The 25,515-nt window shown below is 46.0% G+C and overlaps 1 protein-coding gene across 3 annotated transcripts in view; it reads left to right on the top strand.

Moving 5' to 3' along the window:
- The window catches only part of USP54 (ubiquitin specific peptidase 54), a 250,748-nt gene that overhangs the window by 156,072 nt on the left and 69,161 nt on the right, over window positions 1-25,515 (top strand). For 2 of the 3 annotated variants that reach the window (XM_074958441.1, XM_074958442.1), the window contains exons 5-8: window positions 8,069-8,182; window positions 8,697-8,779; window positions 16,104-16,209; window positions 24,840-24,986. In XM_074958441.1, coding sequence (XP_074814542.1) covers window positions 8,069-8,182; window positions 8,697-8,779; window positions 16,104-16,209; window positions 24,840-24,986 — 450 coding nt within the window. Of the gene's footprint in view, window positions 1-8,068; window positions 8,183-8,696; window positions 8,780-11,919; window positions 12,433-16,103; window positions 16,210-24,839; window positions 24,987-25,515 lie in introns of those variants that run through there. The other variant, XM_074958443.1, reaches the window with a different exon arrangement.

The raw sequence follows: 25,515 nt of genomic DNA, 5'->3' as shown, positions 1-25,515 counted from the left end.
CTCTCCCACTGCAACTTGAGACCATTACTCCTTGTCTTGTCATCTGCTATCACTGAGAATAGTCTAGATCCATCCTCTTTGGATCCACCTTTCAGGTAGTTAAAAGCAGCTATCAAATCCCCCCTCATTCTTCTCTTCCGTAGACTAAACAATCCCAGTTCCCTCAGCCTCTCCTCCTAAGTCATGTGTTCCAGACCCCTAATCATTTTTGTTGCCCTTCACTGGACTCTCTCCAATTTATCCACATCCTTCTTGTAGTGTGGGGCCCAAAAGTGGACACAGTACTCCAGATGAGGCCTCACCAATGTTGAACAGAGGGGAACGATCACGTCCCTCAATCTGCTGGCAATGCCCCTACTTATACATCCCAAAATGCCATTGGCCTTCTTGGCAACAAGGGCACACTGTTGACTCATATCTAGCTTCTCGTCCACTGTCACCCCTAGGTCCTTCTCTGCAGAACTGCTGCCTAGCCATTCGGTCCCTAGTCTGTAGTCGTGCATGGGATTCTTCCGTCCTAAGTGCAGGACTCGGCACTTGTCCTTGTTGAACCTCATCAGATTTCTTTTGGCTCAATCCTCCAATTTGTCTAGGTCCCTCTGTGTCCTATCCCTACCCTACTGGTTGGTTGGAGTGTCTCTCTCTCTTGCCTAGCAAGTGGTCAGTAGTTTCCTTCTTCGCTGTAGTTAGTAAGTTAGGGTCCCATGGGGACTTTGCCCTAGGCAGAGCATGCCCTGGTCTCCGGATTTTAATCCGTGCGCTGACTATAATAGGTCTATGCCTGTTAGTGACCCCCATGGCAGCTGTCTGAAGTGCTTGGGGGGATTGCATATAAAAGAAAAGTGTTGAATCTGTAAGAACTTGTGTCCCAGGACACAAAAAGAATGCAACATCTGTTTGAGAGCCCACCTCATAGAAGCTGCTCTCCGCCCAGCCTTGGAGCCGTCCCAGCTGGACTCAACTCCCAGTACTTTGGTCTCAGTGCGTTGTGCACCCCCAGCACTAAGCTCTACCTGGCACCATTCCCCTTTGCCAGTAAAGAAGTAAAAAAAGCGGGACCCAGCACCAAGCAAGAAGGACCAAGGGGCATTGGGTAAAGGACCCTGTTATGGCTGCCTGCCCACCCAGGAGCTACATGAGGTACATCCCCTAGGGGACCTCCTACCTCCCCCCAACCCCAAGGGATCCGTCACCATCTCCAGGGAGCAGTAAGGGACGCAGAGTCAATGCCTTCCCATCGCAGCTGGCACTGCATGCTACGATGGACCCAGAAAAGGCTCCCTACAAGGAGCCTTTCAGAAAGCCTCTCAGAAGGCGAGTGAACACCGCCGGTCTCCAGAGCCGAGGTAGAGCTCTTTGTGGCCACACCCCAGGTCACTGGTTCACTGCTCCAAATTATTGGCACTTCACTCCTGGTCTCTGCCTTCTCAACGAGACTCATCCAGAGGGAGGTGCCGGTCACCATGTGGTTGGCACCAGTCATCCTTCTGCCAACTATCTCCACGATGTCAATCGCCATCACCTAGACCACAGGTACGTTCCACAACGTGGTGCTGATCCCCCTACTCCCGGCACCAATCTGCCTATTCAAGGTTCCGTTCATCCACAGTGACGGTTAGCCGCTGGACTCAGGTGTCCACAGCTCCGCTGCGGTCACCAGAGAAGGATTCCTCTGGCACGGAGAGGGAGTTCAGCCCCTCGCTGAGACAGCACTGCTGTGACTGGGCTCCTGAGGTTGCGTCCACCTCCGCAATGCCATCCTGGCAGCAGGGCCGGTGGCCAGTGCAATTGCCCTATTGGAGTGCTTGGGGCATGCTGATCATGCCAATGCCCCCCTCGCACCAATTGTCGGTTACCAATTCAGACAAACATCAGGTTTGAATTCCTATACATGTACCCTCTTGCAGGGTCCCTGGTCGTATCTGCCGTTAATTAAAGAGACAGGCAGGGTCAGGTGAGTGGCACCCCCAAAAATAAAGATGCCAAGAGGTTAGACTCATTTGGCAGAAAAAATTATTCCACAGCAAGCCTCCAATTTAGGGTCTCTACCCCTCAGGCCCTACTTGGAAGATACAATTTGATTTAGTTGGGGATTGGTCCTGCTTTGAGCAGGGGATTGGACTCGATGACCTCCTGAGGTCCCTTCCAACCCTGATATTCTATTCTAACCTGTGGGATTCTATTGGCAAGTTCAAAGAGAGCCTCCCACAGGAGTTCACCTTTCTCATAGAAGAGGGAGGGTGGTAGCCAGGGGTGTCCTCCAGATGGCCTGGGACTTCATGGACTCGGCGTCTAGGGTGGTCGCCTCCGCAATAGCCATGAGGCGTAGCTCCTGGTTACAGACTTCCGGGCTGTCCCAGGAGATGCAATCCACCCTCCAGGACCTCCCGTTTGAGGGAACGGGGCTCTTCTTGGAGCTGACTGATGCTAGGCTACACGGCCTTAAAGACTCCTAGGCCACCCTCCGCTCCTTAGGCCTACAGACTCCTCAGCAGGCCAGAAAGCTGGTCTGTCCCACTCTGCCTCCACCATTGTCGAGGTCTTGGGGTACCTCTCGTTCCGGCTCCTACGAAAAGGACAAAGATGGGGTTTAAGCAACGTCTCATCCACCTGCCCAGCCTGCTCCTTCCAGGGATCAAGGCAGCCAGAAGCAGTCATTTTGAGGGTGTGTCCGAGGATGACGCCCCAGTCACTGCACCATATCTGTTCCCCATCTTCCTCAACTGCCTCCACCCTTTCTGGTCAGCCTGGTCCAATATCACCTTGGACCTCTGGGTGCTCGACAGTCTCGTTAGGCTATATGCTGCAGTTTGTAGCCGACCAACCCTTCTATCCTCCTTCCCCATCCCTCTTCAGGGACCCTTCTCACGAGCAACCCTTTGTTCAGGAGGTCAAAAACCTCCTGAGCCTAGGGGAAGTGGAAGAGGGTTCCGCAGGACATGGAAGGGAGAGGATTTTACTCCAATTACTACTTCATTCCGAATGCAAAAGGGGACCTCAGACTTACCCTAGACCTGTGCCACCTCAACAAATCATTTCTCAAAAAGTTGAAGTTTCATATGATTTCCCTGGGCTCCATCATCCCCTCCCTGGATCTGGAAGACTGGTATGCTGCCCTCGATTTAAGTGAGGTGTGTTTCCCTATTTCTATGTTCCTGGGGCACCGATGTTTCCTCTGTTTCACGTTGGGCCAGCGCCATTTCCAGGTCACAGCGATGCCCTTTGGTCTCTCGTTAGCCCTGAGAGTTTTCATGAAGTGTATAGCGCCAGTGGCCACTTACCTGCGGTGTCAGGGAGTCAAAAAGTACCTGTGCTTCGACAACTGGTTGATAAGCATCTGGTCCTCAGATTAGGTGTGGAGGCGTCTCGATCTGGTCTGTTCCACCTGCCGTGACTTGGGCCTGATAATAAACGAAAAAAAGTCAACCCTCACCCCAGTGCAATGCATAGAGTTCATTGGGGCGGTACTCGACTCCGCTTGAGCCAGAGCCTTCCTCCCCGAGACTGTTCCAGGCCATGGTGGACCTCGTCTCATCTCTGCATGCCCAACCATTCACTACTGCCCACACGTGCCTGAGATTGTTGGGTCATATGGCAGCATGCACTTATGTGGTCTGGCATGCATGACTCTGTCTCAGGCCCCTGCAGGTGTGGCCAGTGTCGGTCTATGTCCCCAACCAGCACAGTATGGACCCAGGTGATCAGGATTCCAGACGGCGTACTGTTGTCTCTTACCTGGTAGCAAGACCCCATGTCAGTGCTGGAGGAAGTCCCCTTTGCGGCCCCAATCTCATTGGTGACTGACTCTCATCTCTGACGCTTTGGTCCTGGGTGATTTGAGTAGTCAAGGCCATTGGTCCAGTCGCGATTTGTCCCTGCACGTTAATGTCAGGGAGCTCAGGGCGGTTCGCCTAGCCTGCCAGGCCTTTCGGCCTCACTTACAAGGTGGGGCGGTTCAGGTCCTAGCAGACAATGTGGCCACGGTCTTCTATATCAACAAGCAGGAGGGAGCCAGCTCATCTGCCTTATGGCAGGAAGCACTCTGGCTCTGGGATTTTTGCCTGCAGCATGAATACCATCTTGTGGCCGCTCACCTCCCAGGGCCCAGGAACACTTGGGTGGATTGCCTCAGCAGAACATTCTCATCTCCCCAAGAGTGGTCCCTTCACCTGGAGGTGGTCAGTTCTATCTTCCACAGGTGCGGAACTCCCCAGGTGGACTTATTCGTGTTCAGGCAGAACAGAAAATGCCATGTCTTCTGCTCGTTCCAGGGCAGGGGCCGGGGATCCTTGTCGGATGCCTTCCTGCTCCCGTGGTCGGGGGCTCTGATGTACGTCTTCCCTCTTGTGCTGTTGCTGCACAGAGTCCTCATGAAGATCAAGCAGGACAGGGTGAAGGTCATCCTTATAGCGCCGGCGTGGCCACGCCATCGCTGATTCAGCACACTGCTGGACCTCTTGGTGGTGACCCTGTTCCAGATGCCACTCAGGGTGGACTTGTTGTCCCAGAACCACAGCAGTCTCCTGCACCTGAACCTGGCGGCGCTTCGTCTGACAGCTTGGCTGCTGTGTGGCTAAACGCACAAGAAGGCAGTGCTCGTCCAAGGTCCAGCGAGTCCTGTTGTGCAGTAGAAAGCCCTCCACCACGGCCAGCTACTTGGCCAAATGGAAGTGATTCACCTGCTGGATGGCAAATAAGGGGGTCTGTCCCAAGCGAGCCCCGTTGCAGAGCATTCTAGACTACTTCCTGCACCTCAAGCTTCAGGGCTTGTTGCTTTCATCCATCAAGGTCCATCTAGCAGCCATCTCGGCCTTCCACCCACCACTCAAAGGCAGGTCGGTTTTCTCTCAGAATATCACAGCCAGTGATAGGTGTGGAGAGCCCCTACCCACAAGTCAGGGATCCTGTTCCTCCATGGGACTTGAATCTGGTACTGTCATGTCTCATGGGTCTCCCCTTCGAGCCTTTGACTTCCTGCTCTCTTCTTCCTAAGTTACTTATTGGTCTTCTTTCTGAAGCCACATAAGTCGAGGAGGAATGCAGGCTACATGCCCTGGACGTCTGGAGGGCTCTGGCCTTCTACCTTGAAAGGACCAAGCCATTTCGCAAGTCGGCGCAATTATTTGTCACTGTCGCCGACAGGATGAAAGGTCAACCTGTTTCCTCTCAGAGAATTTCCACCTTGATCACTGCCTGCATTCTCTTTTGCTATGATCAAGCAAAGTTGCCTCCCCAGCAATCATCACCGCCTACTCTACCAGAGCCCAGGCCTCTTCGGCAGTCTTTTTGGCCCAAATGCCTATCCAGGTCATCTGTAGGGCGGCCACCTAGTCGTCGGTCCATACCGTCACATCCCACTATGCACTTACCCAGCGGGCCTGGGATGATGCTGGCTTCACATAGAGTGGAATTGACATGAGCAAACACTCGAAGAAGAAAAAACAGTTACCTTCCTTCTGTAACTGTTGTTCTTTGAGATGTGCTGCTCACGTCCATTCCATTACCCATCCTCCTGCTCCTCTGTCGGCGTTTTTGGCAAGAGGGAACTTAGAGGGCGCAGGGCTGGCGGCGCCTGATATACCGTGGCATAAGCGTGGCACTCCAGAGGATGCCACAGCTGGCCCTATGGATACCACTAAGGCAAAAGTGTCCAATAACTGTCTGCCCAGAGAATATCGTCATGGATCATGGCCTGCATCTGCTACTGTTATGAGTTGACTAAGGTGCCCCCGCCGGCGATCGTGACGGCTCACTTGACTAGGGGCACAGATGTCATCAGTAGCCTTCCTGGAACAGGTGCCAATCCAAGAAATCTGGCGGGCTGTGACCTGGTTGTCCATCTACATGTTCGCATCTCATTATGCACTTACACATCAAGCTCACAATGACGCTGGCTTTGGCAGAACAGTGCTGCAAGACCATGAACTCCGAGCCCGCCTCCATTGGTACTGCTTGTGAGTCACCCACAATGGAATCGACAGGAGCAAGCACTCAAAGAAGAAAAAATGGTTATCTACCTTTTGTAATTGTTGTTCTTCAAGATGTGTTGCTCATGTTGATTCTATTACCCACCCTCCTGCCCCTTTGTCGGCATTTTCAGCAAGAGGGAACTGAGAGGGCGTAGGGTTGGCGGTGCCTGATATACCGCCGCATGAGCGCGGCACTCCAGAGAGTGCCACAGCCAGCCCTACGGATACCACTAAGGCAAAAATCTCCAACAACTGTGCACGTGGGCCTGCACAGACCTAGAATGGAATGGACATGAGCAACACATCTCAAAGAACAGGAGTTATGAAAAGTAGATAACCATTTTTTTGTTTTAACAGCGTCTGTCAGGCGGAGTATGAAAAATCCATACCCCTGAGTGGCATAGATAAGCTGAACTAAGTCCATGTGTAAACAGTGCGAGGTTGATGGAAGAATTCTTCCATCAACCTAGCTACCACTCTGTGGGAGGTGGATTACCTACACTGAGGGGAGAGTCCCTCCCATCACCCTCAGCAGTATCTACACTGGGGAGTTGCAGCAATGCAGTTGTGCTGCTGTAGTATTTTAAGTGTAGGCAAGCTCTTGGTTGACAGAAGAGTTCTGCTGACCTAGCTACCGCATCTTGAAGAGGCAGGTTTACTACATCAATGGGAAAAACTTCTTCTTTTGGTGTAGGAAACACCTACAGTATAATGCTACAGTGGCACAACTGCAGTGCCGTAGCAATGCTGCTGCAGCCACTGTAGTGTAGACATACCCTTATGCTGCAATAAGGGTGCCCACATGGATGCTGATGTTGGTTTAACTATACTCGTGTAATTCTAGTAGTATAACTGATAAAACTTTCCTGTATGGACAACCCCTAGGGCAGACATCACTCCATTGCTTTGCACTCAGTTAACCTTTTCAAGGTTTTCTTTGCAATCATAAGGAATAGAGACTTAGGCTATGTCTACTATGCGCACCTTACAACGGTGTGGCTGTGCCACTACAACCATGCCATTGTTAGGTACGCAGCTTAGCTGCTTTTTGTCACCGGGGCAGTAACTTCATCAGTGGGAGAGCATTTCCGGCTGACGAAGTGGTGTCCACACAGATGCTTTTCAGCGTTAAAACTTTTGTCATTCGGGGGTGGGGGGTTTCACACCCTGAGGGACAAAAGTTTTAGTGACAGAAGTGCAGTGTAGACATAGACTTGCTTTAGGGGTTGAAGGGAACTGAATGTTTAGTTCCTGCAGCACAAGATGGCAGCCTGAATTTGGGAGTCTGTGCCTAATGCTTAATCTGTGCCCAGATACCGAGTCCCCTGTGGCCTTTCTCCTATCTGTCCAAGCTGGTCAAGTTAAATAGTTAAAACAATACTAATAGAGGTATCTGTGGCCTTCTTACCATAAATCCATGTTGACGTACTGAGTGGGATCCTGAAACAAGAGCTTCTAGGATGCAGAGAACGGAGGGAGTTGTTTGAAATAACCTCTAGGTATCAGTGCTCGTGAGACAGATTGTGTTCAGTACTCTTGCTTCTTGCAGAATATCGTCTGCCTCTCCATTAGTTGTCTAGCTCTTTGTTTATGTTATAAAGTTCCCTTTCATACCAAGTTTTGGGTGCACGGTGTAAAATCCATTGATTATACAATAATTAATAAGGGTTACTCCAGGATGATGAGCCTGCAGTTAGGCTGTTGTCTTCCAGACAGTGTCAGCCCACTGTTTAAACACCACAGAGCTGCTATGCCCATTTCACTTAAGCCAAACCATTGACATTTGCGAATTTGTCAGAACAAATGATAGAACCTGCAGATAGGCTAGTAAATAAATAAAAAGGTTAATTGGTGTAGCATTCCAGATAACATATATACGTAGCTATTTTGTTTAATATCAATGAAATGCCAATCTCTTTAGTTCCTAAATGCATTTAGAATGTTGGGAAGAGCACTCCATCCTGTTGTAAAATGTCACTTTTTAACACAGCATTGTTTTAGTATTTCTGAGATATTGTAGTGAATTATGTGTAATTAATTTTCGTTTGTTTACATTACAAATTACCAACTTTTTCACTTTTTTCCTCCTTTCGGGATAGGAGAATCTCTTGATGCGGATTCATTTCCACATTGCGGATGAGTCAAAAGAAGACATCTGCACTGCTCAGCACTGCATTTCTCACCAGAAGTTTGCAATGACCTTGTTTGAACAGGTGAGATAGTGGTATCTTTTTACACAAAGCACCCACTCCCCATTTAGGTTTAGTTCCTCAGAAATCTGGCATCATGTCTGAAGAAATGTCGGACAGGCACAGCTAGGATTGCCACCCATCCGGTTTATACCTGGACAGTCCAGTTTTTGGCTTCTGTGTCCAGGTGCCATTTAGGGTTGCCAGGTGTCCGGTTTTTGGGGACCTGGCAACTCTAATTTATGGGGCAGGGGGACACGCCGGGTCATTAACTTGTGCCAGTCTCTGCTCAGGTGGAACTGCCTTCTACCTGCAGCCAGGCTCCTTGATCGGATCCAGTGAGTGACATGGGGGGGTGGGAGAGAGGAGAGAGTGATGAGGGTGGAGCCTTGGGGGGCGGGGGAAGAAGTGCGTGGGGGCAGGCCCTCAGGGTTTCATTTACCTGCAGTTAGAAAGGTGGCAACCCTAGGCACACAATATGTGACATGGACTCATCAGTTTAGCCTTCTCATGGTATTACTTTCCCTTCCTGTTTTAGTGTGTCTGTACCAGCTGTGGTGCCACCTCTGACCCTCTGCCTTTTATCCAGATGGTACATTACATCTCCACCACTTCACTCTGGTGAGTCTGGGGTTTTATATGGGAAAAGAGTTTACCTTGTTTACAGTAGCACCTTGGTCATGGTATTTTTCTGCACTGTCACATAATTCAACATACAGAACATTCTCTGCTCATTATTAGTGGAGGATAGCTGTGGTCTGGAACATAAGGCTTCTGTGGGACAGAAGATTAGGATGGAGATTAGATGTAGATCAAGAATTTAGGTGTATTGACAGAGCTATAGAGATAGAGGACTGTTTATGGCAGGGAGTTACGTAGAACAGAGAAACAGGTACTTGAAGAGCTGTGTTAGGGAACAGGACTGGAAAGGAGTAGTACTACAGTTCAGGGCTGAAGAACATTGACAGCTGTGGTGCCCAGAACTGGAACAGAAAAGAGTAATTAAGGCCAAGATTGAATTGCATTGGTAGAACTGTGTGGTAGGCTGAACTGAAATATCAAAGGGTAGTTCAGTTCAGGTTCACTTTCATGAGCATTAAACCAATTTTTTTTAAACTAGCATTTCTGTGGTTCATATGCATGAAATCCTTCCTGTCAGATTATTTCAACACTGTTTCTGTTGCAAAGCTACTTTATCTTTGTTCCTAACAGTATTACAATCTCATTATAGGGCTTTCAGTTTAAACAGAGATTTACCTGTAAAATCCTAGTACTACATTTAGACTACAATGTATCAATAAATATTTAAGTGGAAAACTGAGTTATTGTTTTAAGTTTCAGCTTCAAACAGCAGCTTCATGCTGTTTCTGCACATGAAGTTATCTAAGAGCTGTCAGTGTTGAACAGTGGAAGCCTGACTGTCAGGAGCACATAAAACAACCAATAATTTTTTAAAATTCCCCAAATGAGTTTTCTGGCTAATTAGTTATTTGATGAACAAATACACTAAAAGCAATATCAGCCAAAAGGAAACCCTAAAAAGGGGAAGTATCCACTTGTTAAGCCTATAGAAGGTGCATTGAATTGTTAAACACTAGTTTACTTGTTCTTCTTGCCCCTCTAGATGAAAACCACTTCACAGATAACCAGCTTAAATAAGTAGACAATATAACTTATCGGCATTATTCCTACTTTGCATGTTCTCTTGGAATTATAAGAAAACATTTTACACTTAATTCAGTCAGATGTCTTATCCTGAGAGCAAGAAAGTAAATTATGTACACATTATTCTGTATGATAAATAGAGCTAAAAATCTAGAGGCCCTTAAGCATTCCTCTTATCCTCTCTTGGTAAATCAGTTATGGTTTAGTGTCATTAAACTTGATGATATAACATAACAGACTACCATGAAAAGGAAACTAAAGGAATAAATGAATGAATAAAAATAATAGCTAAAAATATTTGCTCCAAATAAATAAAAAAGAAAATGCATAAAGTCTTGGCTCCAGCCATCTAATAGTTTAGGAAAATAGCACGTTTTCCTTTCTCCAAATGCTGGTGACACAAATGATTATCTACAAGAAACTGACCAGAGATGATAAAAGGCTGAGGTTACCATCTATTTTCGAAATCCTGATTGAGATGGAAATAAATTAACTGCCCACCTGCTGCCCAGGATAAAAGCCATGCAGTGGAGGAGTGAAAAGGGATTTGGATACTGTCTTGAAAATCAGAAATAGCTTCTGTCATGCAAATCAGTGGGGGGAAATTGTGACTGGGGGTATGTCTATGCTACAAAATTAGGTTGAATTTATAGAAGTCGGTTTTTTAGAAATCGTTTTTATATAGTTGATTGTGTGTGTCCCCACACAAAATGCTCTAAGTGCATTAACTTGGCAGAGTGCTTCCACAGTACTGAGGCTAGCGTCGACTTCTGGAGCGTTGCACTGTGGGTAGCTATCCCACAGTTCCTACAGTCTCCGCCGCCCACTGGAATTCTGGGTTGAGATCCCAATGCCTAATAGGGCAAAAACATTGTTGCAGGTGGTTCTGGGTACGTCCTCATGCTCTCCCTCCCTCCGTGAAAGCAACGGCAGACAATCGTTTCGCCCCTTTTTTTCCTGAGTTAACTGTGCAGATGCCATACCACGGCAAGCATGGAGCCCGCTCAGCTCACTGTCGCCGTACATCTCCTGCGTGCTGGCAGACGCGGTACTGCATAGTTACACAGTAGCAGCTCATTGCCTTGTGGCAGCAGACGGTGCAGTAGGCCTGATAACTGTCGTCGTCATGTCCGAGGTGCTCCTGGCCGCCTCAGTAAGGTCAATCAGGAGCGCCTGGGCAGACATGGGTGCAGGGACTAAAAGAGGAGTGACTCGACCAGATCATTCTCTTTAGTCCTGCTGGCAGTTCTATTGTACCGTCGTATGGCGAGCAGGCAGGAGATGAGGTTGGCTAGCAGTCCTACTGCACTGTCTTCTGCCGTGTAGCCAGGAGATGAGGATGGCTAGCAGTCCTACTGCACCCTCTGCTGCCAGCCAAAGATGTAAAAGATAGATGGAGTGGATCAAAACAAGAAATACACCACATTTGTTTTGTATTCATTTGCTCCCCCCTCCCTCCCTCCCTCTGTAAAATCAACAGCCGACAATTGTTTCAGTGAGGTCTGTCAAGGGCACCTTGAAAAGTTTAAGGGAGATTCAGTCCTGCCTGAAATACCGGGGGGGGAGGGATAGCTCAGTGGGTTGAGCATTGGGTTGAGCATTGGCCTGCTAAATCCAGGGTTTTGAGTTCAATCTTTGAGGGGGCCATTCTGTGTGACAGTTGTTTTGGTTTCTCCTTGATGTAAAGCCACCCCCTTTATTGATTTTAATTCCCTGTCAGCCAACCCTGTAAACCATGTCGTCAGTCGCCCGTCGCCCCTCCCTCCGTCAGACCAACGGTAGACAATCATTCCACGCCTTTTTTTCTGTGCAGACACCATACCACGACAAGCATGGAGGCCACTCAGATCACTTTGGCAATTAGGAGCACATAAAACGCCACATACATTATCCAGCAGTATATGCAGCACCAGAACCTGCCAAAGCGAAACCGGGCGAGTAGGCGACATCAGCAAGGTGACGAGAGTAATGAGGACATGGACACAGACTTCTCTCAAAGCATGGGCCCTGGCAATGCGGGCATCATGGTGCTAACGGGGCAGGTTCATGCCGTGGAATGCCGATTTTGGGGCCGGGAAACAAGCACAGACTGGTGGGACCACATAGTGTTGCAGGTCTGGGACGATTCCCAGTGGCTGCAAAACTTTCGCATGTGTAAGGGCATTTTCATGGAACTTTGTGACTTGCTTTCCCCTGCCCTGAGGCGCAAGAATGCCAAGATGAGAGCAGCCCTCACAGTTGAGAAGCGAGTGGCAGTAGCCCTGTGGAAGCTTGCAATGCCAGACAGCTACCGGTCAGTCGGGAATCAATTTGGAGTGGGCAAATCTACTGTGGGGGCTGTTGTGATGCAAGTAGCTAACGCAATCAAAGATCTGCTGATATCAAGGGTAGTGACCCTGGGAAACGTGCAGGTCATGGTGGATGGCTTTGCTGCAATGGGATTCCCTAACTGTGGTGGGGCCATAGACGGAACCCATATCCCTATCTTGGCACCGGAGCACCAAGCTGGCGAGTACATAAACCACAAGGGGTACTTTTCAACGGTGCTGCAAGCACTGGTGGATCACAAGGGACGTTTCACCAACATCAACGTGGGATGGCCAGGAAAGGTACATGATGCTCACATCTTCAAGAACTCTGGTCTATTTGAAAAGCTGCAGGAAGGGACTTTCTTCCCAGACCAGAAAATAACCGTTGGGGATGTTGAAATGCCTATAGTTATCCTTGGGGACCCAGCCTACCCCTTAATGCCGGCAAGTGCAGAATGGTGGTAGAATGTGCATTTGGACGTTTAAAAGCACACTGGCGCAGTTTACTGACTCACTTAGACCTCAGTGAAACCAATATTCCCATTGTTATTACTGCTTGCTGTGCGCTCCACAATCTCTGTGAGAGTAAGGGGGAGACTTTTATGGCGGGGTGGGAGGTTGAGGCAAATCGCCTGGCTGCTGGTTATGTGCAGCCAGACACCAGGGTGGTTAGAAGAGCACAGGAGGGTGCGGTGTGCATCAGAGAAGTTTTGAAAACTAGTTTCATGACTGGCCAGGCTACGCTGTGAAAGTTCTGTTTGTTTCTCCCTGATGAACCCCCCTCCCCTTGGTTCACTCTACTTCCCTGTAAGCTAACCATCCTCCCCTCCTCCCTTCGATCACTGCTTGCAGAGGCAATGAAGTCATTGTTGCTTCACATTCTTTATTAATTCATCACACAAATAGGGGGATAACTGCCAAGGTAGCCCAGGAGGGGTGGTGGAGGAGGGAAGGACAAAGCCACACAGCACTTTAAAAGTTTAAAACTTTAAAACTTATTGAATGCCAGCCTTCTGTTGCTTGGGCAATCCTCTGAGGTGGAGTGGCTGGGTGGCCGGAGGTCCCCCCACTGCATTCTTGGGCGTTTGGGTGAGGAGGCTATGGAACTTGGGGAGGAAGGTGGTTGGTTACACAGGGGCTGCAGCTCAACCATACGCTGGAGCATATTAGTTTGATCCTCCAGCAGCCTCAGCATTGAATCCTGCCTCCTCTCATCATGCTGCCACCACCTTTCAGCTTCAGCCCGCCACCTCTCCTCCCGGTCATTTTATGCTTTCCTGCACTCTGACGTTGTCTGCCTCCATGCATTCGTCTGTGCTCTGTCAGTGTGGGAGGACAGCATGAGCTCAGAGAACATTTAATTGCGAATGCGGGTTTTTTTTTTTTTGCCTTCTAATCTTCGCTAGCCTCTGGGAAGGAGAAGATCCTGTGATCCTTGAAACACATGCAGCTGGCGGAGAAAATAAAAGGGACAGCGGTATTTAAAAAGACACATTTTATAGAACAATGGGTACACTCTTTCACGATAAACCTTGCTGTTAACATTACATACATAGCACATGTGCTTTCGTTACAAGGTTGCATTTTGCCTCCCCCCCCATCATGTGCCTAGCCCCTTCCCGTGGCTAACAGTGGGGAACATTTCTGTTCAGCCACAGGCTTACAGCCCAGCAGGAACGGGCACCTCTGAATGTCCCCTTAATAAAAGCACCGGATTTCAACCAGGTGACCATGAATGATATCACTCTCCTGAGGATAACACAGAGAGATAAAGAATGGATGTTGTTTGAATGCCAGCAAACATACACTGCAATGCTTTGTTCTGCAATGATTCCCGACTATGTGCTACTGGCGTGGCATGGTAAAGTGTCCTACCATGGTGGACGGAATAATGCTGCTCTCCCCAGAAACCTTTTGGAAAGGCTTTGGGAGTACATCCAGGAGAGCTTTATGGAGATGTCCCTGGAGGATTTCCACTCCATCCCCAGACACGCTAACAGACTTTTTCAGTAGCTGTACTGGCCACGAATGCCAGGGCAAATTAATCATTAAACACGCTTGCTTTTAAACCATGTATACTATTTAAAAAGGTACACTCACCAGAGATCCCTTCACTGCCTGGCGGGTCCGGGAGACAGCCTCAGGTGGGTTCGGGGGGGTACTGGCTCCAGGTCCAGGGTGAGAAACAGTTCCTGGCTGTTGAGAAAACCGGTTTCTCCGCTTGCTTGTTGTGAGCTATCTACAACCTCATCATCTTCCTCATCCCCAAAACCTGCTTCCATGTTGCCTCCATCTCCATTGAAGGAGTCAAACAACACGGTTGGGGTAGTGGTGGCTGAACCCCCTAAAATGGCATGCAGCTCATCATAGAAGCGGCATGTTTGGGGCTCTGACCCGGAGCAGCCGTTTGCCTCTCTGGTTTTCTGGTAGGCTTGCCTCAGCTCTTTAAGTTTCACTCGGCACTGGTTTGAGTCCCTGTTATGGCCTCTGTCCTTCATACCCTGGGAGATTTTGACAAATGTTTTGACATTTTGAAAACTGGAACGGAGTTCTGATAGCACGGATTCCTCTCCCCATACAGCAATCAGATCCCGTACCTCCCGTTCAGTCCATGCTGGAGCTCTTTTGCGATTCTGGGACTCCATCATGGTCACCTCTGCTGATGAGGTCTGCATGGTCACCTCTGCTGATGAGCTCTGCATGGTCACCTGCAGCTTGCCATGCTGGCCAAACAGGAAATGAGATTCAAAAGTTTGCAGGCCTTTTCCTGTCTACCTGGCCAGTGCATCTGAGTTGAGAGTGCTGTTCAGAGCGGTCACAATGGAGCACTCTGGGTTAGCTCCCGGAGGCCAATACTGTCTAATTGCGTCCACAGTACCCCAAATTCGATTTTAAGAGCCCTTTAAGTAAAAAAAAAAAAAAGGGGGGGGGGGGCTTTGTCTTGTGGACGGGTGCAGGGTTAAATCAATTTAACGCTGCTAAATTCGACCTCAACTCCTAGTGTAGACCAGTGCTGATAGTATATCAAAAGGGTCGTGAGCATATGCTGTATTCCCCCTTGTGGCTGCTAACATTTATGTGAGCTTTCTGGCTGACATTGTTTATCTGAACGGTTTTATTCATTTAAAATATTAATATTTAATGTTTGTCATAAGAATTTCAAATGAGATTAAAATTTTTATTTGGGACTGTAGCATTTGAAGGAACATGATGAACATAAAAACCATGCTGGGTTTATGTACGTTCTTACACGTTGCTTATACTAAAACTGTTAACTTTAAAATATATGCATCTGATGAAGTGGGTATTCACCCACGAAAGCTTATGCTCCAATACGTCTGTTAGTCTGTAAAGTGCCACAGGACTCTTTGCCAGTTTTACAGATCCAGACTAACACAGCTACCCCTCTGATATTTAAAATATAATTTACTTTTTTCCACTAATGCTGTTTGGTTTCCTTTTTGCAATCTTTCAGCTTGAACAGTGCAATTAAATATCTGCTTCACTGTTGCTTATAATTTCATCTGTAAGATTTTACCTTTAGAAGGTCTTGTGCAACAGCATAATACTGGTGTGGTTGGGTTGCAAATTCTGTAGGGAAGCACTTATTTGCTGTAAAAATGTGTTTTAATTGGAAATTAAATATTCCTTGAAACATTTCTATTAAGTTTTCTCTTAAAATCTCAAATTTGAAGCCAAACTTGAGTTGTCTATCATCTCTCTTTAAAGTTCCCATTTTCTTTCTGCAACATAGTCACAGAAAATGCATGAATCCACCACTGAAACATATCTGTTTTACACATTAAAATATTTTCAAAATAAATAAAAATTAATTGCAAAAATAAGCAATTTAAAATATTATAGTTTTTACTTTTTCAGCTTTCTAATTATGGCATAAATGCTAAATGAAAATGTGTATTTATTCAACTTTTTAATAAACTTTTCTCCTCCATGTTATCCTTGAACTGAAGCAATCAAGCTATTTGCATGCTGGAGCGACGAGAGAAACCCACTCCAGATATGTTTGGAGAGTTACTACAGAATGCCAGCACCATGGGAGACCTGCGAAACTGTCCGGTTAGTATGCTTAGCTTGACTTTTTAACAGAAGCAAAAGACAGAAGAGGGCTAGTAGTGTCTGCTGTTATGTGCCTCTGACTACAAAGGGTTTTAAAGATTTAGCTCATCACAATGCTAGAGGCATCAGAGATGGATGGACCAATTTTCTTTGTGGGTAAGACTTCCAGTAGGTTTTATGACCCTTCGGGTATGGGAAAAGAAAAGCTGTTATCTGTGCCCACTCTTTGACAGCTGGAATTGCTGGGACATAAGTTATGGATCGAGGTAAGAGGAGAGAGCAGACGTTGTGAGGAGTAGGAGTTAGAAAATCTCATCCAAAGAAACTGAAATGACATTACTGGAGGGCTATTTTATGTTGGAGCACTCTTAGCATATAGTCACCTGACATTTGCTGGGAGAGCAATACAGCAGTGCACAGACAATCCAGGAAGTTTTTGGAGAGTGTTGGGGACAACTTCCTGGTGCAACTACTGGAGGAACCAACCAGGGGCCGTTCTCCTCTTGACCTGCTGCTTACAAGCAGAGAAGAATTGGTAGGGGAAGTAGAAGTGAGTGGCAACCTGGGGAGCAGTGACCATGAGATGGTTGAGTTCAGGATGCTCACAACAGGAAGAAAGGAGAGTAGCAAAATACGGACCTTGGACTTCAGAAAAGCAGACTTTGACTCCATTAGGGAACTGATGGGCAGGATCCCCTGGGAGGCTAATATGGGGGGAACAGGAGTCCAGGAAAGCTGGCTGTATTTTAAAGAAGCTTTATTGAGGGTGCAGGAACAAACCATCCTGATGTGCAGAAAGAATAGCAAATATGGCAGGTGGCCAGCTTGGCTTAACAGTGAAATCTTTGGTGAGCTTAAACACAAAAAGGAAGCTTACAAGAAGTAGAAACTTGGTCAGATGACTAGGGAGGAGTATAAAAATATTGCTCGAGCATTCAGGGGTGTAATCAGGAAGGCTAAAACACAACTGGAGTTGAAGCTAGCAGGGGATATGAAGGGTAACAAGAAGGGTTTCTACACGTACGTTAGGAATAAGAAAAAGGTCAGGGAAAGTGTGGGACCCTTACTGAATGGGGGAGGCAACCTAGTGACAGATGATGATTTCAACTGAGCTCACATGTTTCCGTATAAGAAATGGAACTGTGCATTTCTCTTGGGGCATGTCATTAAAGGGCCTTTGGAGTGGAGAAGGAGTAAAAGCATAAATTAAGAGGTTTGAGAAAAACTGGTATTTAACCTTGTAAAAGCAGTTCTTTGCACATGTCCAGCTAGCCTTCATGTACTGTGCTACCACAAGCCATACAAAAATACAGTTGGATTCTTTTAAGTTCAACATATGGCAGTGAATGGAATTTGAGGATATCTATTTATTTAATTCTATAAATGTAAATGGTGTTTTGCAGCACAAATGGAGTGAGATTCCTTACCCATAAGAGCTTACAGTCTAAGCCCATGATCCTGCAAAGACTTTTGCATGTGCTTAACTTGAAGTACATACAGGGTCAGGACCTGAATTAGTAGCTAGGGGAAGGATGGGCAAACTTCTTGATGCATTTTGGTGACTATAAGCCACTGTTGTAAATTATTGCTGCTGTTAAAAATATAGCTTTGTGTACTCTTGGGATACGAATCTTGTCAGATCCTCAGTGGAGTTTAGTGGTGAACCTTTGTGAGGAGAAGGAGAAGAAACTGGCATTGATTGTAGCAGGAATTGTAACAGCTACACTAACCAAGGCTGTGTCAGCATTTCCATTCTAACCCTTTTATTTTCAGTTGCTTAGAACTTTCCGAAACTTTCACCTTTCTGACTGAAATTTTCCATGCTTAGTTTCTGCCAAAGATGAATGTCTCCTTTTTGGAAAGTTGGAGTAAAAATGCTTCGGCTCTTTGAGAATGAAAGTAGATGAATATATATTTTTCACATTTAAAAAATTGGCAAGCTTTTATCAGTTCAATCAAAATATGGAAAGTCATAATTTAGTAAGAATATAGCCTTTGTGGAAGACAAGAGCCCTTTGATTTATCTGGTGTGAATTCTTTGGTTTGACTAAATCGTTTGCTGATCGCTTCCCCTTCTTCTGTTGTTATCCTCATCTTACTTTTTGGCTTGTTTATTTAACATTCTGGGGAACCATCCTGAGGTGGCTTAGTTAAAAGTAGCACCTCCGGTAATGCAAGAGATGAATCACTGTATCAGGACTCAGCATTCCTTCTTCTCTATCAGAAAGTTATGAATTTAGTTGTGCTCCTTCAGTATAGCTCAGTAGCACTTCAAACCAATGGGAGAAGAGAGGAAGAGAATAGCAGGTAAGGCAATTCAGTTGCCCCGAGGGAGACCACACAAATTCCTGTAGTTAACGTCAGCCACCTGAATGACATTTGGAAAATAGAATATATGTGTCCTTCTCTCTCCCTAAGATTTAAATATCCCAGTGTTTGGAAAACGGCTCCCCCCACCCCCCGCCCCTTTGCTTTTGGCTGACTTATTACTAACCCCCAAAAAGATGACATGGAAATCTCAAGCTGTGCTCTCTTGGGTTGTTTTGACTGAAAGATGCTGTAGTGAAGTTTGCAAAGAGAATCCTGATGATTTAATCTTATAAAGATTAAACCACCTTTGTAAATTGCTGTTGAGAGGAAGAGGTCATAGAATCATAGAATATCAGGGTTGGAAGGGACCTCAGGAGGTCATCTAGTCCAACCCCCTGCTCAAAGCAGGACCAATCCCCAATTTTTGCCCCAGATCCCAAATGGCCCCCTCAAGGATTGAACTCACAACCCTGGGTTTAGCAGGCCAATGCTCAAACCACTGAGCTATCCCTACCCTCATCCCCACTTTATCTTTCATTCCCTGGATAAAGTGTCAGGAGTGATTAGATTCAGTGGTGAAACAGGCCTCTTGGCAATGAGAAGCCTTTTATGAAAAGGGTTTTTTGTCCTGAGAATCTGTGCAAAGCAGCCTAAAGTGACCTGACATTGAGGGTGGTGAAGGTGATACAGTGACTCTGGCAAGGCTAAATAGAAAGCTTTTTAATTTTGTATCACTTGTTGGAATTGCAGTTCTCTTATTTTGGATGGGAAACTTTTTTCCAGGATGTTGAAAATGCTCCTGATCGCAGCCCTTTTGTGTGTGCGTGTGTGTGTGTGCGCTTGTATGTGTATGTGTACTTGCACAAAAAAATATTTATTTATTTATTTATTTATTTAGGAAGTATTAACAGGTTTACAAATCCTTGCCACATAAGTATCAGAAACAAAATGGTAATGATTACAACAGTGAGCTTATGTTTAAAGAGAACATTTATACAGGAAAATAGTCATCAAATCTCTGTTTAACAGGGTGTTACCATATTACAGAGTGAGCATGGATTTTATTAGATTGAGTGAAATCTCTGATTACACATACTCAACACACCAGGTATCTCTATCAAATGTTAATATTTAAAAAAATTGGACAGGTGTGCTATTTTTTTTGCAGGTGAATAAACTTGTCTGAGTATTGAATAAAAGGTAACCAAATATCTAAGTATCTATTTGTCCTCTGTTTTGCTGGGTACATAGTTGATGCATTATTTTTTCCGTAACAACCTCCCGTATTTTTTTTTAACCGTTCCTCTATGGTTGGACTATTTTTCTTTTTACATAGAGAAGCTATCAGTAGCTGAGCAGCTACTAGCAGATGAGAGATTAATTCTCAATTTTCTTTTGTATGCCCATTGCTACTAGGAAGCCCAAGGAGGATTACCAAAGGGCCATTTGATAATAAATATCCAACACATTGTGATATTTGGTTACAGATTGCATCCCAGTACTCCCTAATGACTGGACATAGCCACAATATGTGCATAAAATCTCCTCTTTCACAATTTCTCCAATATTTGTCCCTATTCAATCTCTCTCTATTTTTTAAACTGTCTGGTGTGAGGAATTATTGGAACAGTATCTTAAATAAATTTTCTTGTTGAGTGATTGCACATGTCCATTCTACTGCAGGTATCTGTGCACTCCACTGCACAATTGGAAAGCTTTTCCCCTTAGCAGGTTTCAGAGTAACAGCCGGGTAACCTATTTCCCCTTGTTTTTTCCTACCCCCCCACCCCAGACGTTCTTGTTAAACCCTGGATTTGTGCTGGAAATGGCCCACCTTGATTATCATACACATTGTAAAGAGAGTGATCACTTTAGATAAGCTATTACCAACAGGAGAGTGGGGTGGGGGGAGAGAAAACCTTTTGTAGTGGTAAACACCCATTTTTTCATGCTTTGTGTGTATAAAAAGATCTTCTATACTTTCTACAGTATGCATCCGATGAAGTGAGCTGTAGCTCACGAAAGCTTATGCTCAAATAAATTGGTTAGTCTCTAAGGTGCCACAAGTACTCCTTTTCTTTTTACCCTTAGCAGTACCCATCAGGGCTGCTTCAGCACCCTCTGCTGTCTCACATACATCGTGCAGGCTTAAAGGTGTGAGCTGCCCCATACTCCCCTTTGTTCCTTCCTACCACCTGTGATGGCTGTTGGATCTCCCTATCCTTGCTAGTTGAAGTCTTTCTTAGTAACTGTATATAATACCATGTATAGTCAGTATAGTTAGTTGGCAAATATTAAAGAGTTTCTTTTGTTTTTGTTGTTTTGGTGGATTCCAGCACCCAGTTTGGGTACCAGCCTCAATACTAGAGGTATGCTGTGCTTTCCGGGTTGCAAGCTCTGCCACTCTTGCAGCAAGGCTATGCCAAATAGTGACTCTCACCCTAGCTGCCTAAGTGCTTGGGGGAGGCTCATGTGAGCAATAAATATGGTATTTGTAAGGGCTTTAAGCCCTGTTTGAAAAAAGACGGGGCAGCCAGATTGAAATATCTGCTCATGGAATTGGCGCTATGGCCTCCACCTGAGCCCTCTTCATTGATCTGGGTACTGAACACCTCAGAGTCTGTCAACACACCTCCAGCTCTTCTGGAATCGAGAGGCAGATCGGCGTGTCTTGTACCGAAGAAGAGGCATCAGAAATTGGACTCAGTACTGGGGTTGTTGAGGGAATCAAAGAAGATGAACTCTGCTAGGGAGTCGAGAGGGCATTCAAAGAGGAAGCACTCCACCGTGCATATCTCTAAATGGGAGTTTGTTGACTCCAGAGCCCAGTGGGGCCTTTAAAGACTGACTCCCAAAGCTCCTTCATTGGCATCTCCTCATGTCTTAGTACCGCATACTATCTTCCTGGTACTGTCTACTTCTGAGGCCTTTGAAGCTGTGAGAGAGCTGTTGGAACCTCTTGGTGCCGATGTCACCAGTTGTTCAAGAGGCTTGCCCAGCACCAGTGCCCAGGGTACTGCCTCCTGTGCCTTCATCTCCACACCGACCAGCTCCACTGGATGCAGCCATCAGGGCACCAGTGAGGCCAGCTCTGTCTAGAGGAAAGCCACAGAAGATATCCCTGGTTCCATTAGAATCTGAGCTGCCTTCTCTGATATCGACTGGTATGGCACTGCCTTGGTCTCAAGGAGAAGCTTCGTCATCATCAGGCTTTGAAGTAGGTTCCTATGTGTCCCAATACAGCTGGTCCCTTCAGGAGGGATATGCCACTTGTCTGCCCTGGTTTCTGTCCCAGTTCCAACAGGGACCCTGGTTTCTGTCCCAGTTTCAGGAGGGATCCTTGGTCTAAGCGTAGCTGGGTCCAGTGCCATACCAGTGGCCCTTCTGGAACCTGTGGGGTCCCTCCCCAGTCAATAACAGCTCTGCAGCTATGTCAGCTGGCTCCATCTTCTGAGCGTTGGAAGCATCGTTGCCACAAGCATTGTAGCGTTTGTAGCGAGCCCGGCACTGAGCAGGATCCCTCTTGCAAGCAGCTACAAGAGGACCAGAAGCTGACACAGTTGTGTCGGAGCCTGTTTCTCCATCTCTGGATGATTTTAAGACTCATCAGCAGCTGTTGAGGAAGCTGACTATGGCACTTGATATCCACCCAGAGGAGGTCCGGGAAAAATCCCTCTAGCTGGTGGACATTATAACATCTGAGGCCTCAGTTAGACTAGTGCTGCCAATGAATGAGGTTATCTTAGAGCCTATCAAGATCCTTTGTGACTTGGTTTTAACTTTACATGCTTAAGAACATAATTTTCTGGTACAGATATATAACTCCTTGCATGGTACAGGTACATACATTTCACAGTGATATTGATGATCAGTGTGTCACTGGCTTTCATTTGAAATCTCACATTATGGTCTTTGGTGAACCAGAATATACATACCAGAACCAGAAGATTTCTGGAGCCCTGCTAGGTTGGCACTAAGAGTTCTTAGGTCGCACCAGTGTTTGTTTAGGTTAGAGTGCCCCCCAGTCCACTGCTGCCTTGAATATTTGGAACATCTAGTCCAGAGGTTCTGAAACTGTGGTCCATGGACCACCAGTGGTCCGTGAGCTCCATTCAGGTGGTCCTTGGATAGTTCCCTCTAAGGTGTACGCCTGTGCGGCCGCACATGAGCAAATGAAGGACGCAGACTTGGCTCCACTAATTAGGTGCCTGGACCGTGGAGAAGACGCAAATGTAAAGTGATCTGGTGGCCTTGGCAGGAATAGGGTGTAGGTGGGAGGGGGTAGTGGGGTGAGATTGGGGGAATTTGGGACGTGCAGGGCTGCGGCGGCCAGAGAAAGAGGTGACTTTCCCCAGATCCAGGGCTGCAGCTGCCAGAGAGAGATGGCCCTCCTTCCCAGCCCCAGCTCGGGGGCTGCTGCGATATGGGAGAGAGGGAGAGACCCCCATCCTTCCCAGCCCCAGTTTGGGGGCTGCCGCAACGGGGGAGAACGGGCACATCCATCACATTAGAAAGGTAAAACTACTGATATGAAAATATGAGTTGTATGCTTTTATTTGTAGAACAAAAAAAGTTAATTATTAAGGTTTTTTTATATCACACTTTTATCCAAAATGCTTTACAATAGTTAGCTAATGGTACAAACAACATTTGGAAAGATCATTAAGTGGTCCTCCAAGACCCTCAGCAATTTTCAAGTGGTCCACAGAAAAAAAAAGTTTGAGAACTGCTGATTAATAGGACCATACAAAGTATCTGCACTCACACTTGCTCTTTATTTACTCCGTGTACATTTTGATAACATCGTCTGTTTTCCTGCTAGGGTGTTATGGATGATCACAGAAAGATTTTGAAACCAGAAAGATATCTTTGGAAAAATAACAGGTTTCAGAGTAACAGCCGTGTTAGTCTGTATTCGCATTTTCCACAGTATGCATCCGATGAAGTGAGCTGTAGCTCACGAAAGCTTATGCTCAGATAAATTGGTTAGTCTCTAAGGTGCCACAAGTACTCCTTTTCTTTTTGGCAAAATATTAATTTTGACTGTGGCAGTTCTTCCTAACCAAGACATTGCATACATCTGTCAGCATCCCAGATCTTTTTTCACATGCTAAAGTAGTAGTTTAACATTTAAACTGTAGAGCTCTTCTGGGTTGTTTGAGATTTGAATTCCCAGGTATTTATAGAATTAGTTGCCCATTCATATCCAAATGCTTTATAGAGGATTGACTTTTTAGAATCTGGCAAATTTGTAGCTAGCTTTTCAGATTTGGCATAATTTACTTTAAATCCAGATGCTTTCCCAAGTCATACATTTATATAGAAACTAATTTTAGGGAAATACTGTAATTTTGTTTATACAAAAATTTTATATCTGCATATAAAGATATTTTCTGATGTGTTCCTGCAAGTTTTGTTCCTGTGATAGGTAGGTTCATTGTTCCTGTATCTCCTGTGCAAAAGGTTTCATGATCTGTGCAAAAAATAAAAATAACAATGGAGATCCCTGCCTAGTCCCTCTATGTAATTCAAACACAGTAAATTTAACCACATTGGCCCTCAGTTGCTTAAATGGATAACTGTTCTTAACCTGAGCCCAAAAGGAGCTGGGAGAGTTAATGTCAATATTGGACAGGACTTGAAACAGAAAGTTCCCCTCCGTTCCATAAAAGGCTTTCTCTGCATCAAGTGATAAGAAAAGAAATGAATCCTTTTTGATCTGGCATTATGGATGATTCCAAGTATTTGTTGAATATTTTCTGATATGTGTCTAACCTTAATTAATCCAGTTTGATCTGGATTTGTGTAAACTGAGAGCATGGAGTGCAGTCAGGTAGATGGTATTTCTGCTAAAATCTTTGTCACGATTCAACAGTGCGAAACATACTTTTTAACCACAGGTGCAGATGAAAAGAAAATAGAGAATGATACCAATAATGTGTGGGGGGAAAAAAAAGTGAGCCATCCTTCCAATTTCCACTGGAGTCTTGAGTACCCTCCAGTTTCACCCATTCTCCCTATTTTACATGCCTCCCTTGGGGCAATTATATCTTCTAAGCATTATCCTTCATCTGAGGAAGAATTGACTGTATTCACATGTGAATACCAGGCAGAATTTGGCATAAGTCCTCACATAGTTTGCTCTTCTCTCCCCCATCTTCATATGTTGAGCATGTAGAATCTGCTGCACTCCAGCCACCTTCTATATTGAAGCAAGAGGCAAGACCCTGCAGTGGTAATACAGTAAACTGCAAAGTTGTTTATTCCATTCAGTTCTATAGTTATAAAAAATGTCTGTGCGGATTTTTGATTTGTTTCAGAGTAACTGTGGGGAAAAGATCCGTATACGTCGTGTGCTCATGAACTCTCCCCAGATCATCACCATTGGGCTGGTGTGGGATTCAGACCACTCTGATCTAGCTGAGGACGTCATTCACAGCCTGGGCACCTGCCTCAAACTTGGAGATGTGAGTCTACTGCACATTTGACAATCTCTCAAAATCCCCTTTTCCCAAAATATGTCTGTGCTGTTCACTTGTATGCATTCAGGATGCAGGTTCACCTCTGATTCTGGGATCATGGGAGCATAAACATGGCATGCAGCCACCTTTGCCTCTGACCATCCCAATCCTGCATTGAGAGGAGCTTGGCTCAACCCAAGGATTGGGCCCTCTGTGAATGCTCCACCAAGCCTGTGAAAAACTGTTGGCATCGGATCAACTATTTGTCTCCTTGCTCTTCCTTACTCCCATAGTTTAGGTAACTCCCCTTTGTGAGTGCTCTGCTCTTTGAACAAGATCTGCTGCGGTACTGAGGGGAATAGAGAAGAGGAAGGAAATGGTCCCACTACTCTGATAGGTGGTGTCTCATTTACCTAATCATTTTACTTCCCTGGCACTAGTGAGTAGTTGCAACTGTTGGAAACAGATTTAAAAGAACACGGACAAGCACACTTGTACAGAATTTTTAATTGTATATTCTTAGTTATTAATCAAT

This window comes from Natator depressus, chromosome 7 (genome assembly GCF_965152275.1).
Source record: "Natator depressus isolate rNatDep1 chromosome 7, rNatDep2.hap1, whole genome shotgun sequence".
Lineage (NCBI taxonomy): Eukaryota > Metazoa > Chordata > Testudines > Cheloniidae > Natator > Natator depressus.
Note: the sequence above shows the minus strand (reverse complement) of the source record. Positions and strands in the feature narration are given on the sequence as shown.